The 15,808-nt window shown below is 55.4% G+C and overlaps 6 protein-coding genes across 6 annotated transcripts; 4 read left to right on the top strand and 2 right to left on the bottom strand.

Annotated features, from left to right (window-relative positions):
• Nucleotides 1-589: 589 nt before the first annotated feature.
• Nucleotides 590-1,997, top strand: BO66DRAFT_429057 (acyl-CoA desaturase; the record flags this gene model as incomplete). Its single annotated transcript, XM_025650434.1, has 2 exons — nucleotides 590-833; nucleotides 886-1,997. 2 exons carry the CDS (start codon nucleotides 590-592, stop codon nucleotides 1,944-1,946), a joined length of 1,305 nt encoding a protein of 434 aa, XP_025503606.1. The 3' UTR covers nucleotides 1,947-1,997.
• A 687-nt stretch (nucleotides 1,998-2,684) lies between these two features.
• Nucleotides 2,685-3,479, top strand: BO66DRAFT_438857 (2EXR domain-containing protein; the record flags this gene model as incomplete). Its single annotated transcript, XM_025651104.1, has 1 exon — nucleotides 2,685-3,479. The coding sequence occupies one exon, from the start codon at nucleotides 2,685-2,687 to the stop codon at nucleotides 3,477-3,479; it is 795 nt and encodes a 264-aa protein (XP_025503605.1).
• An 870-nt stretch (nucleotides 3,480-4,349) lies between these two features.
• BO66DRAFT_392187 (NAD(P)-dependent alcohol dehydrogenase) lies at nucleotides 4,350-5,497 on the top strand. The gene has a single exon (XM_025647445.1). It carries the CDS (start codon nucleotides 4,401-4,403, stop codon nucleotides 5,397-5,399), a length of 999 nt encoding a protein of 332 aa, XP_025503604.1. The 5' UTR covers nucleotides 4,350-4,400; the 3' UTR covers nucleotides 5,400-5,497.
• Nucleotides 5,498-5,719: 222 nt separating this feature from the next.
• BO66DRAFT_420712 (alpha/beta hydrolase) lies at nucleotides 5,720-6,854 on the bottom strand (the record flags this gene model as incomplete). Its single annotated transcript, XM_025649896.1, has 2 exons — nucleotides 5,884-6,854; nucleotides 5,720-5,773 (listed from the first exon to the last, which is right to left on the bottom strand). The coding sequence occupies exons 1-2, from the start codon at nucleotides 6,796-6,798 to the stop codon at nucleotides 5,720-5,722; spliced, it is 969 nt and encodes a 322-aa protein (XP_025503603.1). The 5' UTR covers nucleotides 6,799-6,854.
• A 1,320-nt stretch (nucleotides 6,855-8,174) lies between these two features.
• BO66DRAFT_350451 (uncharacterized protein) lies at nucleotides 8,175-10,099 on the top strand. The gene is made up of 2 exons (XM_025644718.1): nucleotides 8,175-8,968; nucleotides 9,096-10,099. Exons 1-2 carry the CDS (start codon nucleotides 8,372-8,374, stop codon nucleotides 10,002-10,004), a joined length of 1,506 nt encoding a protein of 501 aa, XP_025503602.1. The 5' UTR covers nucleotides 8,175-8,371; the 3' UTR covers nucleotides 10,005-10,099.
• On the bottom strand, nucleotides 10,011-15,335 carry BO66DRAFT_471718 (putative ABC multidrug transporter). The gene is made up of 14 exons (XM_025652882.1): nucleotides 15,071-15,335; nucleotides 14,480-15,017; nucleotides 14,193-14,413; nucleotides 13,838-14,117; nucleotides 13,542-13,775; nucleotides 12,752-13,467; nucleotides 12,527-12,689; nucleotides 12,100-12,462; nucleotides 11,917-12,040; nucleotides 11,744-11,866; nucleotides 11,614-11,678; nucleotides 10,927-11,548; nucleotides 10,415-10,873; nucleotides 10,011-10,348 (listed from the first exon to the last, which is right to left on the bottom strand). Exons 1-14 carry the CDS (start codon nucleotides 15,290-15,292, stop codon nucleotides 10,117-10,119), a joined length of 4,362 nt encoding a protein of 1,453 aa, XP_025503601.1. The 5' UTR covers nucleotides 15,293-15,335; the 3' UTR covers nucleotides 10,011-10,116.
• Between the last annotated feature and the right edge of the window lie 473 nt (nucleotides 15,336-15,808).

The raw sequence follows: 15,808 nt of genomic DNA, 5'->3' as shown, positions 1-15,808 counted from the left end.
AAGAATTGAAACGTTGAACACAGAAATAAGATGTTGAGTTCTCCGCACCCTCCGATGGCCGAGGCCCTGCGGGTCCAGCATTTTGATTAAATGATTAGTGAACATTTTTTTGGGAGGCCAGCAGCCCAGGTGACTAAGCAGCCCTGGCCCCAACAGATCCCTCCATGTCAACATAAGAGCACAACATCGATCCAAGTATGCGTCGTCAACCATGTTTGAGCTCTATCGATCTTGATGCATGAATCCTTTGCCTTGAGACCGAGTCGGGAACATGGCTGACTCGAGCTGTTGGGAATGCTGCAGCGAATGAGATCGTACCTTTTCGTCTGATCCGACATCGAACCACATCCGCATCATGTCACTGGCCCAACAGTCCGGGGGCGAGTCGGTCGCCCTTGTGTCAGTATTGTCCATTGTAGTAGAGATAAAACCATTAATTGCTCTGATGCTTCTGGGTGAGAACAGACTACATCAGAACTCCATTCATACTTGAACAATATCAATTTCTATCTTTTACCCACATCGCAATCAATCAACCTGGCATCCCTCCTGATTCGGTAGTGCACACACACACCAGAATCAGGCCACCATGCCTCCCAAAACCGCAAACACGTCCTCTGGACGAACAGGGGATGGGCCGAAGAAAGTGCACATCGCCGACACCCCCGTCACCCTGCGCAACTGGCACCAACACATCGACTGGCTCAATGTCATCATGATCATCGGAATTCCCCTCTACGGCTGCATCCAAGCATTTTGGGTTCCCCTGCAGTTCAAAACCGCCATCTGGGCCATCGCCTACTATTTCTTCACCGGTCTAGGCATCACAGCTGGTACGTGGCCTCAGCCCGCAGCCCACAACTCCCCCCAACCACCCAACCACAGAACCCAATCCTAACCTCACCCGAAACGGCGCAGGATACCACCGTCTCTGGTCCCACAGCTCCTACTCCGCGACGCTCCCGCTCCGCATCTGGCTCGCCGCCGCCGGAGGCGGAGCCGTCGAGGGCTCGGCGCGGTGGTGGTCCCGACTGCACCGGGCGCACCACCGGTACACCGACACCGACCAAGACCCGTACTCGGTGAACAAGGGCCTCTTCTACTCGCACTTCGGGTGGATGATCTTCAAGCAGAACCCGAAGCGGATCGGACGGACGGACATTTCGGATCTGAACGAGGACCCCGTGGTGGTGTGGCAGCACCGGCACTACCTCCTCGTGGTGGCGGTGATGGGCATGGGGGTGCCGATGCTGGGCGCCGGGCTTTGGGGCGACTGGTGGGGCGGCTTCGTCTACGCGGGCATCCTGCGCATCTTCTTCGTGCAGCAGGCCACCTTCTGCATCAACTCGCTGGCCCACTGGCTGGGCGAGCAGCCCTTCGACGACCGCAACTCCCCGCGCGACCACGCCATCACCGCCCTGGCCACGCTGGGTGAGGGCTACCACAACTTCCATCATGAGTTTCCCTCCGATTACCGGAATGCGATCCAGTGGTATCAGTATGACCCCACCAAGTGGATGATCTGGCTGTGGAAGCAGATGGGGCTCGCGTATGATTTAAAGGTGTTCCGCGCGAATGAGATTGAAAAGGGGAGGGTGCAGCAGATGCAGAAGAAGGTCGATCAGCGGCGCGCGAGGTTGGATTGGGGCACGCCTATCAAGGACTTGCCTGTGTTGGAGTGGGAGGAGTATGTGGAGTTGGCGAAGAGTCGGGCTCTTGTGGCGGTGGCCGGGGTCGTGCATGATGTGAGCCAGTTTGTGGAGGAGCATCCCGGGGGACGGGCGATGATCAATGCTGGCATTGGAAAGGATGCGACTGCTATGTTTAATGGGGGTGTGTATTATCATTCGAATGCGGCGCATAATCTTCTGTCGATGATGCGCGTCGGGGTCATTCGAGGTGGGAGTGAGGTGGAGATATTGAAGCAGTCGCGGAAGGGGGAATAGAAGTTGGTTAAATACAGGAAATGATTTGTTTATTACCGTTTACAATGCAGGAGCAACAATTTCTACATCAGATCCAGACGCAAATGCTTAAGATGAATGCAATGTCAAGCAGGGCTGCAGATTAAGTATTTGGATGCCTTGTTGTGAAAACTTCCTCTACAGAGATGTGGGACTGCTGAGGAACTGTAGCGTATCACAGGCCAGTTGCTGTCTTGTCTGCTTGCACAGACAGAAGGATATGATACCTCATCTTAGTATCACTAGCTTTAACGTCATTCACGAAGCGCACCCGTCATCACACACCTTTGATCTATTTGCTGTCACCGGGTGACAGAGTCCCAATCTTTTACCTATCAGACGGAATTGAGCTGGAAGTCAAACCTGGCTTATGCTTGAGGGCTGAATATCAAGGTAAAGTTGTCGATCTACCGGCCGCATACTTTACATACAATTCACACTGCCTTGACTTCCCACCTCGTATTTGAGATACTCCTTCTACAACTCATTTGGCGAAGGCCGAACACCAACAGTCAACAAAGACCTAAGTGGCCTCTATTCTTGCCTCACTCACCTAGTTTGTCCATTAGAGGAGGACTGAGCCACACGTCTTCTCGGGTTACTCTTTCACTTTCTAGCCTTTTCACCTTCGACCCTCGTGTCCCTTCATATAAACTACTTCCTCCAGCCATTCTACTGGGCTAGGCCCTTTGGCTTCAGCCTTCAAAAACTCACACAGTCATGCCAGCTCCCAAAAACAAGCACCCGACCTTCAGACGATTTCCCTGGCTCCCTACTGAGCTACGCCTTGAGATTTGGAAGCATGCGCTGCCGATCCTGACAGACGGGGCTACACTCTATCCATGGGTCGAGAAGACTGAATGGAAACGGGGAAGGAATGGCCGGCATCGTCGGATCCAGCCGACCCTTTACTATCCCGTTGCTCCCGGAACTCACCAGATAGCGATGCCCCTGCTTTACGTCAACCACGAGTCCCATTCGGTCGCTCTCGACTGGCTTAAGAAGCATCGTCCTCTGCGCAAGCGCTTTAACCACAAGGGGACTTTCCTCTTGACTCGCCCATTTGTTGCGGAAAATAATACACTCTATCTTGGCCTTGATCCTGCCGCGCCGGACTACAAAGACAATCTTCGTTCCAGTCCAGAATTCAAACGACTTGCCGTGTCCGAAGAGTTCTTTCTGGCTGACCCCAGTGAGTTGTGTTATCTTGTTCATTGTTTCGGTGGGTGCCGGTCGTTTTCCATTGTCGTCGGCAACGGCCCTGCCCCGTACAGCAGCGATCTGCCGAAGAAAGAGAGAATGGTAGAACGGTGGGAGATCGACGGTCCGCGAGAGACGATCCTGAAATGGGAGGCCGGGCAGGGTGAAACTCTGGTATGGAACCCCAATGGCATTGTTAGTGCGGCTCTCCATACGCTTGTGATTCTTACGTACCCTCATCTGTCCCGGGTTGTTGCAAAGTCTTGGTATCCCAGGACCATCACAATCGACGCTGTCCGTGCTGTCAGGAGATAAGCGACTCGGCTTCTCTGTTGGAATCTTCCAAGCAAGAGACTGCACCCTACTTTTTCTTACTCTTTAATGTGTTTTTCTTTTTGCTCTGCGAGAATTCTATCAATAGGATGGAGGTGTGGTTAGTGATATGAGACTGGGGACGGCACCGGCGTTTCTTGGACCTATCTTTGTTTTGTTGCTGGGGGATCAAACTAGCCGGGAGATAGCTACCACAGGAAATCGATACGATTGCTTTAGCTTAGCATATTGATTTGGTAGAAAACTTCAGCATCAGACTTCGTACCATTCCAACTTCCGTTCAGCATGGCTGTGTGTGGATACGGCGCTGGTAAAAGCAGGAGGAATACGTCTTTATGCCTAAGGCACCAAGTGATCGGCGAGTATCCAGCCATGCATTATGAGCTTGGCAACGCTCCATGCAGCCCACCTTGACACATTCCAATCCCACATGCGATTAAACTACTTGTGCCAGGCTGCAATACTATTCTCCTAACCATGCCCTGGGACTAATGCAAACACTCAATCATGACAAACCCAAGATAAGGATTGGTAATGCTTCGATGTTCTTCCATGAGAGATAGCTGTGTAGCCATTACCACACCCACGGCTAGCCAGAGATAAACAATATCAGAACTTTATTATTCCATAGCGTCACTACTGAATCATTCACCAGGCGCACGGTGCGCAGAATTAACAATAGACTGGACTGACCTCATCCTGACCTGATATCATCGCTGGCTCCGTCGCCTGCCGAAATTACCGCATGCGGCAATTTTCGGTGGATCCCGGTGACATCATGTTTATCCCCGACTTTTTATATAGCCCGGACGAAAGACAAGCCATTTTTTCGGGATTCTTGCAAGGTCCTTACACTATCTCTCGAAACTCTCCTCATTACCAACCTATACACCAATCGCAACCATGGGATACGATTTCACCGTTTACAAAGGATCCAAGGACGGATCCATCAAGCAAGCCACCACCCACCGCGATGATCTGAAGAAAGACCAAGTGCTGGTGCGGGTCACCCACTCCGGGGTGTGCGGGACGGATCTGCACTACCAGACAACCGACATGGCGCTGGGCCACGAGGGCGCCGGCGTGGTCGAGGAGGTGGGCCCCGAGGTGCAGGACCTGAAGAAGGGCGACCGGGTGGGCTGGGGGTACGAGCACGACTGCTGCGGGCGGTGCTCCAACTGCCTGACGGGGTGGGAGACGATGTGCCCGGAGCGGGCGATGTATGCGGGGGCGGATCTGGACCAGGGCTCGTTCGCCACCCACGCCGTCTGGCGCGAGGCCTTCCTGTTTAAGATCCCCGACGGGCTCAGCAACGAGGACTCGGCCCCGCTCATGTGCGGCGGGTCGACCGTTTTCAACGCCCTGGTCGTCGCGGGCGTGAAGTCGACCTCCCGCGTGGGCATTGTCGGCATCGGCGGGCTCGGCCACCTGGCCATCCAGTTCGCCGCCAAGATGGGCTGCGACGTCGTCGTGTTCTCCGGCAGTGACAGCAAGAAGGAGGAGGCGCTCAAGCTGGGCGCGAAGGAGTTCCACGCGACCAAGGGCGCCAAGGAGCTCAAGATCGGCAAGCCTCTTAATCATCTGATCGTCTCCACCAGCAGCCAGCCCGACTGGAACCTCTACACCTCCGTCCTGGCCCCCGGCGCCGTCATCTCGCCGCTCTCCGTCGACAGCTCCGAGTTCAAGTTCCCCTACATGACCCTTCTCACCAGTGGCCTGCGCGTTCAGGGCGGCATCGTCTCCGCGAGACAGGTCCACCGCGACATGCTGGCCTTCGCTGCCTTGCACGGCATCAAGCCTATTAAGATGACCTTCCCGTTGACGCAGGAGGGTGTGCAGGAGGCATTGAAAACGCTCAAAGACGGCAAGATGAGATACAGGGGTGTTCTTGTTGCGCAATAGAGCATTTGATTGGGTGATGAGCGCGGTGATTTAGAATGACGATAAACAGCGTTTTTATGTACAGTATAATTTGCGGATAATGATGATGATGACTTTATTTTGATGGAACCATATCTGCACCTTGACAGCAACATGTATCCCGAATTGCAATAAAGGCACTTAGATGGTACTAGCCCTAAGGCAGCCGGCGTTGTTCAGGATGGGTATCCGCACTTTTGCTTCTAACCATTATTCTTTCATATCCCCACATCTATAGTGGCTCTCCCCAATCTTCTATGCCTTGTTGAGGCTCTCCTGGAAGGCCAAAGAACCACCTATACTCATGTACAAAGTCCTTCTTCAACTTCCCGACCATAGAAGCTCACCACTGAGTGCTAGAGTCCGAAGCCCTACTCCAGTCCTGAAAGCACTCATACCGACACCCAATCCAACCCTAAACCCCCACCAACCCCCCCATAAAAAACTGCACCAACTTCTCCCCGACCCCATCCTCCTCGACCCGGTCATACGAATCAGCATGCGACCTCCCCTCCACCACAAACACCTCCTTCGGCTCCCTCGCCCGCTCAACAGCAGCCTCACTCACCCACCGACTCTCCGCCCTCTCCCCAACAACCATCAACACCGGCCTTGGACTGACCCTATCCATGAACCGAAACGCCTCGAAATTCGCCATCAGATCCCAGCTCTGCGCGCGCGCCACCCCATCCGCCCGGGGATGGTAGCCCCGGGGAGTGCAGTAGTACGCCGCGAAATCCCGCATGGCCGGGGGTGCATCGGCGGGTAGGTCTTCGTAGCGCTGCGGGAGCATTCGCACCAGCCCTACATCTTCATCTCCTTCTCTTCGGGTGGGGAGGTCCATGGCAGTGCGGTCCTTTGCTGCTAGCGCAAGTTGCGTCTGCAGGATTTCCGGGTCAACGGTGTCTTGAGACAAAGGACCCCCGCGCCGGACTAACTCGCCCACGCACGCCGCGGAGACGGTCGCCACGGCCCGCAGTCGCAGGTCCGTCTGCGCGGCGAAGGCGGCGTACCCGCCTGCGGCGCAGATGCCTAGGACCCCGATGCGGTGGGGATCCACAGAGTCAGAAAGGTTGGTGGCTAGGTGGGTGGCTGCGTTCTTGATCTCCTCGACGCGCTGGAAGGGGTCTTCCAGGCGGCGGGGCTGGCCTGGGGATTCGCCGTGGTGGGCGGCGTCGTAGGTTAGGCAGGTGAACCCGGCGGCGGAGAGGTAGCGGGCGTAGTTGGCCGGGGATTGTTCTTTGATGGAAGTCCACGGGTGGGCGATTATGATAGCGGCGCCGGCGCGGGAGGGGGCATTGCGGCACGGCGGGTACAGATGGGCGGCTAGGTGGAGATTGTTGCGTGAGAGGAAGGTTGTCGGGATGGGGTTGGGGGGCATTTTGGGGCGGGGTGTATTGTGGTAGGACTATGGTGAGCTGATCGTCTCGGTTTTGGGTTGGCATTGTCTTTCCTTATATACTCTTTGATGTTGATACACTGTCTGTCTATGTCCGATACTATTGTTCAGCTCCGAAATCTATCGGGATTGCGTTCTGCACTATGCAGGTTTGGGTTAGTGGCTTAAGAGGGGATCTTAAGATGTCTCCAACTCAATCAATGCTATTGACTAGCAACTTCCACCATATCTTGTCGAAGCTCAAGGTCTCAAGGCGATTCTTGCTAACCGCGCTTTGTGAAACTCACTTTCAAGCCCCAGTGGTAAGCGGTAGGGAAGCTTCAACATTCTACAATCATTGTTCACACCTAATGACCAAAACATCCACCCGGGACCTCGCCAGTCCTCTGGATTGTACGTCGTTCGCAAACCTTTGGTTATTGTAAACGCAGTCTTGTTTTCCGACGAAGATCTCGGTCTGTGGTGCTACACCGGGCCATTGTGTACCGTCTACTAATGGCAGCCAGCGAACAATGAGGTCTTCGTGGCGTCAGCCCTGAGAGCTCAGAAACCTGATAAATATCTAATAAAAATTTGTAAATTTAAGGATTAAATTATAATTTTATATCTATTGAAATAAAGAAATTGATATATAATCAAAACAGCAGGATAATCATAACAAGTTAGATAAAATATATACATTAAAAATCATGATAAGAATGATGTAAATTATTTATATTATATACATTTTATCTATATTTATGAGGTGGGAGTGTTTGTCTTCAGAGGACTTATGATGTATGCGGGTGAAGTCAACTGGAACTGGAAGAAAAGGATTGGAGCGCTACTTCTATTTGTATATGGTTTCCAAAGATCCCTCCGTACTCCATAGGTACAGCACGGCGGTTCCGCAATAGCCGCACGGATTCTCCCCGGGCAGGGCTGCTTAGCAGGTGGCAAGGGATTATTTTATAGCACGAGGGCAGTACACCTGACTTAGGATATGGCAGATGGAGGCAACTCCCATAGGTTACGGAGTAGAGAGCACCTAGGAGTTTTCCAGTCTGATCATTTGTATAAATCATTCTCATTAGCCAGAATCATGCAAACTAGTCCCTAATCTTAGTAGGTAGATCAGATCTCTTACCGACCCAGGACATCTCATCTGGATACATGCCATTATGGGTCCTTTTAATATAGTCCTTGCAGCCCTAATAAGCTCTAGGACAAGAACAGGGACTCGCGCTGACTCGGGGAGGACAGTGCCCCGATAAGCTCCGAGGGACCCTGGGCCCACCCGGAGTCCGACGGCCAGCTACCCTTCTTTTATATTGGACCTTGAACTACTCTAGGCTGATCAGGGAAAGTCACAGTACTAACTCAAGCCAAAAGTCCTAAACAAGGAAGGCGATTTCACTACCTCCTAGCACAGGAATGAGTTTGCTAGTCAATTAGGTCTTACTATGACCCCGTAGTTTGTGGCCCCTGATCAGGGTCTTCCCCTTGAACTATAAGGTAAGCTCACACGGCTAGCTTTATCGATCAAGTCTTCCAATCTTCAATCCTCTCATCCCCAATGGCCCACCGCGCCCACCGTATCCCCTGGCGCAGCCTAACCTCGCACCTCATCCACCGCACCCCAACCCATACCAGCCCGGACACCACCATCGCCAACCTCTACTTCCGCTTCCTCCCCACCCAAGCCAAGGATCTAGGCCACTTCGCCACCTCCTTCGCCCGCGTCCTCGACGAGGACACAACCGCCGCGCGGCAACAGTACGCCCCGAAATACCTCCCGCCGGCGCGCGACGAACTCCTCCTAGACGACCGCCTAGCCGCGCGCATCCACCCCCTCACCTTTCGCTGGCACCACCCCAAAAAAAACATCCAAAAGACGCAGCAGCTCTGCCAGCACATCGACAGCACCACCGACTTTGCCTGCGGCTGTCCGCTCCCCTACACCGAGCGCCGGGCCGCTGCCTTCCTCCGGCCCTACCAATGGAACGACTGTTCCCGGTTCGAAGAGGTCAACGGCGACGGGTTCTTCAACCTGCAGGTCGTCAGCACCCTGCTCGTGCTCGGGGAGATGGAGATCATTTTCCGGCTGTGCGCGCATCCCGACATCGGGCTGAAGGAGTGGATGCGCGTGCAGGATTGTTCCTGTATTGAACTAGTGAGTACCTCCGCTTCCCTCCCATTTTCATTTCCCTTGTTGTAACTGCACTGGTGTTTTCCAATATGAATCGTGTGTTGTACGACTCGAGTTGATTATCATCATTCACCAGAACTAACTGAGGCAGTGTGAGATGGACCACGGGTGGGGCCCGGTCTTCGACGCCGCGCTGGAGATGTACCTGACGTTAAATACTCTCTACTGCTTCCCGGAGTTACACTCTTCTTCTTCTTCTTCGGCCTCGGAACATGCAGCCGGGAGCAGGGCCTATGCGCACGACTACCGCACCACAAAAATGTACCAGCGCCCGGTCGACGAGTGGACGTGCCTCTGGCAAGCGACGGAGATGTCGCGGTACCCGCACCGCCAGTTTCTGGGCCTGGAGCCGCAGTTCGGCTTCGCGAGCCAGGTGCGGATCTGGGACCAGGGAGATCCGTGGTACGAGGAGTCCTGCGCACGAGACGAGGAGGGACGGCGCGCCCGCCTCAAGCGGCTGTGGCAGCAGCCCGAGGATGTCTCCGTGGACGCGTTACTGGCCATTCTCGCCGCACCCGAGGAGAAGGATTGCTTCACGTACGGCGAGCTGCCCTTCCCGTTGTTCCTCGCGTCGGACAAAGCGGGCTTCCGTCCGAGTCAACAGGATACATCGCGCATCGAGGCCTATCTCCGCGAGCGCGGCGTGCCCGACGACTGGGCGGCGGAGATGACGACCTTGAGCGGCGAGGGCAACAAGGAGCCCCGATCGCGGCTATGCGTGCCGCATGATCCGCTCCATGAGCGGAATCGCCGGCAGCTGCGGCGGTATCTGCACCGCTGCTGGCAGATTATGGTGCGCTGTAATATGCTGGCGAGGGAGTTGGGCGTGGAGATTGATTGGGCGTGGGAGGTGGTTAGGGCCCTGGAGAAGCTGGTCTCGTGTCCGCCGGAGATGAAGCTTTACAACCATCGATACGATCCGGAGAGGTTGGATGTGTATACCGTGCAGGGAGGGAGTGAGGAGCTTTCTTACGCGATCCGTGTTCGGCGCGAGGAGTGAGGTTGTCTGGCTCGCATGTGTATAGATTATTCTTCTGTGTATAGTATCGTGTCTTCGTGTATGCCATCTCTCAGCTCTAGTGAAAAATCGTCACCACTCATCATCACCATCATCAACATCTACTCGCACCACCATGTCCAGACTGGTAAAGCTGTCGAAACAAAGAATCACGACCCAACAGAGCAGCAGGACTATCCAGCTCCACCAACGCACCCGCATTCAAGACCGCAACCCGATCATACCGATGAATCAACCGCAGGCGATGCATCACCGCCAGCACGGTGTGAGACGCGAACTCCGTCTCAATGACCTCCTGCATGATATCCTCCGTCTCGTGATCCACACTACACATTGTTCAGCCCAGCCCCAGCACCCATTAAAAAGACCTCAAGGGACAAAAGAATACATACCTGCTGGTCGCCTCATCGAGGATCAACACCCGACTCTTGCGCACCATCGCCCGCGCCAGACACAGCAGCTGCCGCTGGCCCAACGACCACGATGTCGGCTTCATCGCCATCTCCAGCCCGCCCTCGCGCTCGATGCGCTCCCACAGCCGCAGCCGCTGCAGGGCGGCGATGATCGCCTCGTCCGCCGCGCCGCCGACCGGGTCGATGTTGAACCGCACGGTGCCCGTCATCAGGAACGGCTCCTGCGTGATCACGGTCAGATTCGCGCGGATCTCCTCCCGCGGGTACGCGCCCAGGTCGTGGCCGTCGATCCGCACGGAGCCCGCCTGGATCTCGACCATGCGCAGCAGCGCCAGGATGAGGCTCGTCTTGCCGCTGCCCGAGGACCCGCAGATGGCTATCTTCTCACCGGCGCGCACGGACATGCTGATGCCCTTGAGCACGGGGGTGGTGTTCTGTCTGTACACGGTGTTAGCGGTTATATGTCACAGACAGAGAAGTGGGTGACGCACGAATGGCTGGCCACCACATCGCGCAGCTGGATCGCCCCGGCATGCGGCCACAGCGGCGGCAGCGCGGGCAGGAGCTCCGGGTGCCGCTCCTCGGCCTCGGTGGTGGCGGCGTAGGCCTTGACGCGCGACACCGCCCCGATCGAGGTCTCCATCTGCGTCCAGTACTTGACCAGCAGCATCAGCGTCTGGTTGAAGGTCATGACGATGACCAGCGCGACGCCGACCTCGCCGGGATCGAACCGCTCCCGCAGGAAGACCACGGTCGCCACCAGGATGACGGCGAGGATCGTCACCAGGATGTCCAGCACGAAGCCCAGGCACTGCTGCACGCAGTACAGCAGGTAGACGGGCCGCTGCGAGGTGTTCAGCAGCGCCGTGCACGCCGCGTCAAACCTTGGCTGCCATGCGAACGCGCGCACCGTCGCCGCCCCGCTGACCAGCTCCAGGAAGTGCGTGTACAGCGGCGCCTTGGCCTCGATGTCGAGGAACCGCAGCTGGCGCGAGGTCCGCAGGTAGAATTTCTGGGTCATGTAGACGATCGCGGCTGCGAAGGGGATCGCCGCGGCGAGGTATTTGGCGAAGATGGCTAGAATGACCAGTTTGACCAGGCAGGTGGATAGCACTGTTTTTGGGGTTAGGCTGGGGAGAAAGGGAGGCAATGTAGGGCCGGAAGGGTGCATGGCTCACTTGCGATCACGTTGAGTGCTTCGACGGGGAGGCGCATGTCTATCAGGTCCATGTCTTGGCTGAATCTGTGATGTGCGACGGTGGTTAGCTCTAGAGGAAAGGGTATGCTGGTGCTGATGCTGGTTCTGACCTGTTGGTGATGCTGCCGATGTCTGCATTGTGGAAGAACTGGAAGGAGGCACGGAACGTGCTGGTTAACACATTGTCGTGCAGCTTGATTGCTGAGCGGGAGATTATGGTCACGATGGTGATCCTGTTCGCATGTTAGACAGTCGGTTGTAGTCGATGTGGGATGCTGCATACCAGCAAGTGGCAACCAGCAAGATAGCTCCTGATAGTCCGAAAAAGATGTAAACTCCCAGATACATGCCCACTTTCGAGTTGGGACTCTTCTCGTTTGCCGCTGTCCACCAGTTCACCCACACAGCTATGGACCCATGTCAGCGAAACCTCCTCGGACAATGCAGAACCCATCCTTCAACGTACTGGAAAACTCATTGCAGAAGGCCCACATGAACGCGAACACCAGCGACAGAACGATATTCAGGCGCCCCGCAGCAGTGGCGTAGTAAGCGTAGACCGCAAAGTCTCCAGTCTGGCGGCTCTGATCGTCTGTGGCATCTTCATCGGCCGACTCGACAGCTTCTGAATTGGTGCTGTGCTTGTCTACATGTTCAAGCTGCTCAGAGTCGCTGCTTGACTCACTCTCGCTACCAGAAATTTCCGATACTGTTATCTTGAGGTTGCGCACAAAGTCGCTACTTTGCTTCAGAGCGTCGAGTGCACCAGCGTCAACAACCCGGCCTTCACGCAGCACGACAACTGTGTCTGCAAATTGAAGAAGAAAACCTGTACCAATGATTGGTCAGTCCAGGTACATGTGCGCCCGTTGTCAGAGGTCCAGGTACTGTACCCGAATGCGTCGCAAGCACGACTGTCGTCTCGAATGCCCGGAACAGCCCGCTGTCGCCGAACAAGCTGCGCGCAATGTTGTCCGTTGCTGTAGCGTCGATACCACTGAAGATGTCATCCAGCAGAACAACTCGAGGTCGGGCGTACAGTGCTCGCGCCAACGCCTATTGAAACAATATCAGTGACGATGCTAGCTATCAGCAAATAATGGCTGGAAGCCACCTACAATGCGTTGTTTCTGCCCCCCGCTCAGGGTCAGTCCATTGCTGACAACTGGCGTCTGATCCCGGCGTGGCAGACGCGCCATGTCTTTCTCGAGCCCGCAAGCCCTAATCACCGTCTCGTACCAGGCCGAGTCCATCAGACTCGACCCAAGGATGTTTTCACGGATGGTCTGGCTTTGCAGCCATGGAGTCTGGGCGCAGTAGGCGATGGAACCATGGTTTCTGGTGACTTCCTCGCCTGCGAGGACTGTCTCGCCCAGTATACTCTCGATTAACGTCGTCTTTCCGCTACCGATCGGCCCGACTACCATGGTTATGGCGCCACGTGGGATCTTCAGGTGGATGTCCTGTAGCACGGGGGCAGTTGTTTGGTCCCAGGCGAAGCTTTGCCCGGTGAACTCGACTGCGCTCCCGTTCTGCTCTGATGCTTGCGTTTTCAGCGAGCTTAGGGGGATACCGTCGAGTTCGTGCTGTGCCTCAGACTCATCCGGCCTCGGCGACTTGCTGCAATACTCCTGGATCCGATCAAAACAACCCAGGCATTCCACCACAGATGGGACCGACTGGATGAAGGTCAAGACCGGGGTCGTCAGCAGCGAGATCAATGACAGAGAGGTAAAGGCTTTGGCAGCGAGGATGGAGTTGTTATGTTTGACAAGGGCGATGATCACGTAGAGCGTGAATGTCGCCATCGGCGCCAGATTGGCAGGTGAATTCGCTGACCAGACAAGGGGGTCTTGTCAGCATTTTCCTACGGGGTTTCCAACATTGAGATTCGATTCGGCGACATACACAGTACCACACTCCCGATCACCAGCTTCCGAAACACCGTCGAAGCAGCCACTTCGGCATACCGCAATCCCCCGATGATTGCAGACATCCTCGGTGAGAGTCCGAGCATCTTGACCGACTTGATGTTCTCCAGCGCATACGAAGTGAATCGGATCCGGTCTTCCACTTTTTCGATCCAGACGCGTTGAGCGGTGTTGCTGGACGCTGAGAGCTTGAACGTGCAGCCAAAGAAGACTGAATTTCGTTACTATCGATGCCTTGATGTCTCTTGAATAGAGTACTGGGGATCCACTTACACACGACCATCACCACCGGAACAACACTCGCAACTCCCAGTTGCCTGGCGAGTAAAAAGATGGCGACCGCGATGTCGATCAAGCAGGCCCACAGATCGTGGATGGAGAAGAAGCCCGACGTGATGCGCTCGACATCTGTCCCCATCAGTGTCACTCCGGTAATCTCCCCAAGGTCGACCGCCCTGGTTCGCACGGTTTGGTGGTGGACGAGGGAGATCAGTCCGGCGCGGAGACGGACGGTGAAGCGGAAGGTGTGGTAGCCGGACAGTGCTGTGAATACCTTCATCCAACAATATCAGCACCAGCGTTATGCAGGTACACATGTCCTTTCAACCCATGCCGGTACGCAACTTACCGCCATGCCGGTGTACACGATCGCAAACGCCGCGATCAGCCCTTTGCCCGAGTCCAGGGCCGCGTCCCGGTTCCCGACCCATGTCACGGTCGCATCCACCAGAAAGGGCTGGCAGAAGGTGAAGCCCGTCAGCAGCAGGCGAGGAATGACCGCTGCGAGCAGTGCGCTTAGGTAGGCTCGCGTCGAGGTGCGGAGCAAGGCATACTTTGCGGTTTTGTCTTCTATCAGCCCGAGAGCATATTCATGTTAGAACAGACACGAAGCCCCAAGAAACAACGCAACATTACCTGTTTGCGACCAGGCATCCTGAAGCTCTTTACCCACGACCTCACTCCTCAGCTGAGGATCGAGATCAGGCAGGTCGTGGACTGAAAGGACCTTGGAGTAGCCCTGGCGGAAGGTTCCTGCCAGCCAGGCGAAGCTCGCAAGCTTCCAGAACCCACTGAACGGCTCCGGCGTGGCGGGCCTCGCGGCTTTCTCGGTAAGAATTGATGCTTTCTCGATTGACTCCAGGATCAATGATAGAAAAGTTAGGCTGATCTCCACGGTGAAGATGGCGGCGTCTGCCGTGGCGGCGCGCATGAGCCACAGCGTCCGCACCCGGGCGATTCCCAACAGGGTACGAGTCGAGAAATAGACAATCAGCAGCGTAGAGGGCTGGATAGAGCGACAGTGGCTCAAGTAGGACAGCCACATCGCACTGGCGATGGCCACCACTTCCAACACATCCGCGGCGAGCGAGGCACCGTGCGCAGGGGTTAGAGGCTGTGACTGACGGAGAGCTAAGAACGCAATCTGGACGGCAAATAGTGCCCCAAGTGTTAACTGAGCATGTTAGTACCTACTTCGTATCGTGGGAATAGTGCTAATCGACATACTAGCTTGGAAGCCAAGAGGGCAGACCTCTTGATGCGACGAGGCTCGTGCCAAAGCTGCCAGACCGAGATCGGAAGAAGCAACAGGCAAAGAGCCGCGGGCAGGCACGCGAACATCACATCTTCAAAATAAAGCGTAAAGTCAAACGAGCGACAGGCGACGCTGACCCGAGGGCCAAACACAGCATCGCTGGCACTCGTGCATTGTGTCGACAACGACGCCATCTCTTATCGCTAGTTGTCGAGCAGCAGTGCTTGCTGACAGTCGCCAGGCCTGACCAGAACCATTAAGCTTTCATGGCAGAAGCCAGCAATACTTATATACTTGACTCACCTGTCATCACATCCCGCAACATGGCGAAGGATTTGTGCTTGGGCGCAGGGTGGAAGTGTAAGCATCGGACTCCGATGGCGCCCGTGGCCAGTGAAAGCAGCGTGGAAGATTAATCTACTCCGAGTGGCTTGAGGCTGCTTTGCTTATTCGCTGATTTTACTCCGTCCCAAGATAGGCAACCATTATCTGAAGTGACTGATAAGGCTTTGAGCCACAATGCTGTGGCTGATGCTTGTAATGCTTGACAGCATCATCTCATCTGGGCGTCACAGCCTCCACGAACCTCGTACACTACTTTGGACGGAGAGGTAAGTGATAAACCTATCCTTCTATATAGACCCGAAATATGCTCAATTTCTGACATGGTGTTGGCTTAGTGGTCTATTCATCCGACCAGAGGGAGCAGA

The sequence above is a fragment of the Aspergillus aculeatinus genome (assembly GCF_003184765.1).
Source record: "Aspergillus aculeatinus CBS 121060 unplaced genomic scaffold BO66scaffold_26, whole genome shotgun sequence".
NCBI classification, from domain to species: Eukaryota; Fungi; Ascomycota; class Eurotiomycetes; order Eurotiales; family Aspergillaceae; genus Aspergillus; species Aspergillus aculeatinus.
This window is presented reverse-complemented; position numbering and strand designations above follow the sequence as displayed.

What these genes read in the sequence shown, in the direction of transcription:
- BO66DRAFT_392187 (XM_025647445.1), top strand. Translation starts at nt 4,401, where the DNA reads ATGGGATACGATTTCACCGTTTACAAAGGATCCAAGGACGGATCCATC.
- BO66DRAFT_350451 (XM_025644718.1), top strand. Translation starts at nt 8,372, where the DNA reads ATGGCCCACCGCGCCCACCGTATCCCCTGGCGCAGCCTAACCTCGCAC. An exon ending in ATTGTTCCTGTATTGAACTA is followed by an intron (nt 8,969 to 9,095) that starts GTGAGTACCTCC and finishes TAACTGAGGCAG; the next exon opens with TGTGAGATGGACCACGGGTG.
- BO66DRAFT_471718 (XM_025652882.1), bottom strand. Translation starts at nt 15,292, where the DNA reads ATGGCGTCGTTGTCGACACAATGCACGAGTGCCAGCGATGCTGTGTTT. An exon ending in CCCTCTTGGCTTCCAAGCTA is followed by an intron (nt 15,018 to 15,070) that starts GTATGTCGATTA and finishes TAACATGCTCAG; the next exon opens with TTAACACTTGGGGCACTATT. An exon ending in CTCGATGAGGCGACCAGCAG is followed by an intron (nt 10,349 to 10,414) that starts GTATGTATTCTT and finishes AACAATGTGTAG; the next exon opens with TGTGGATCACGAGACGGAGG.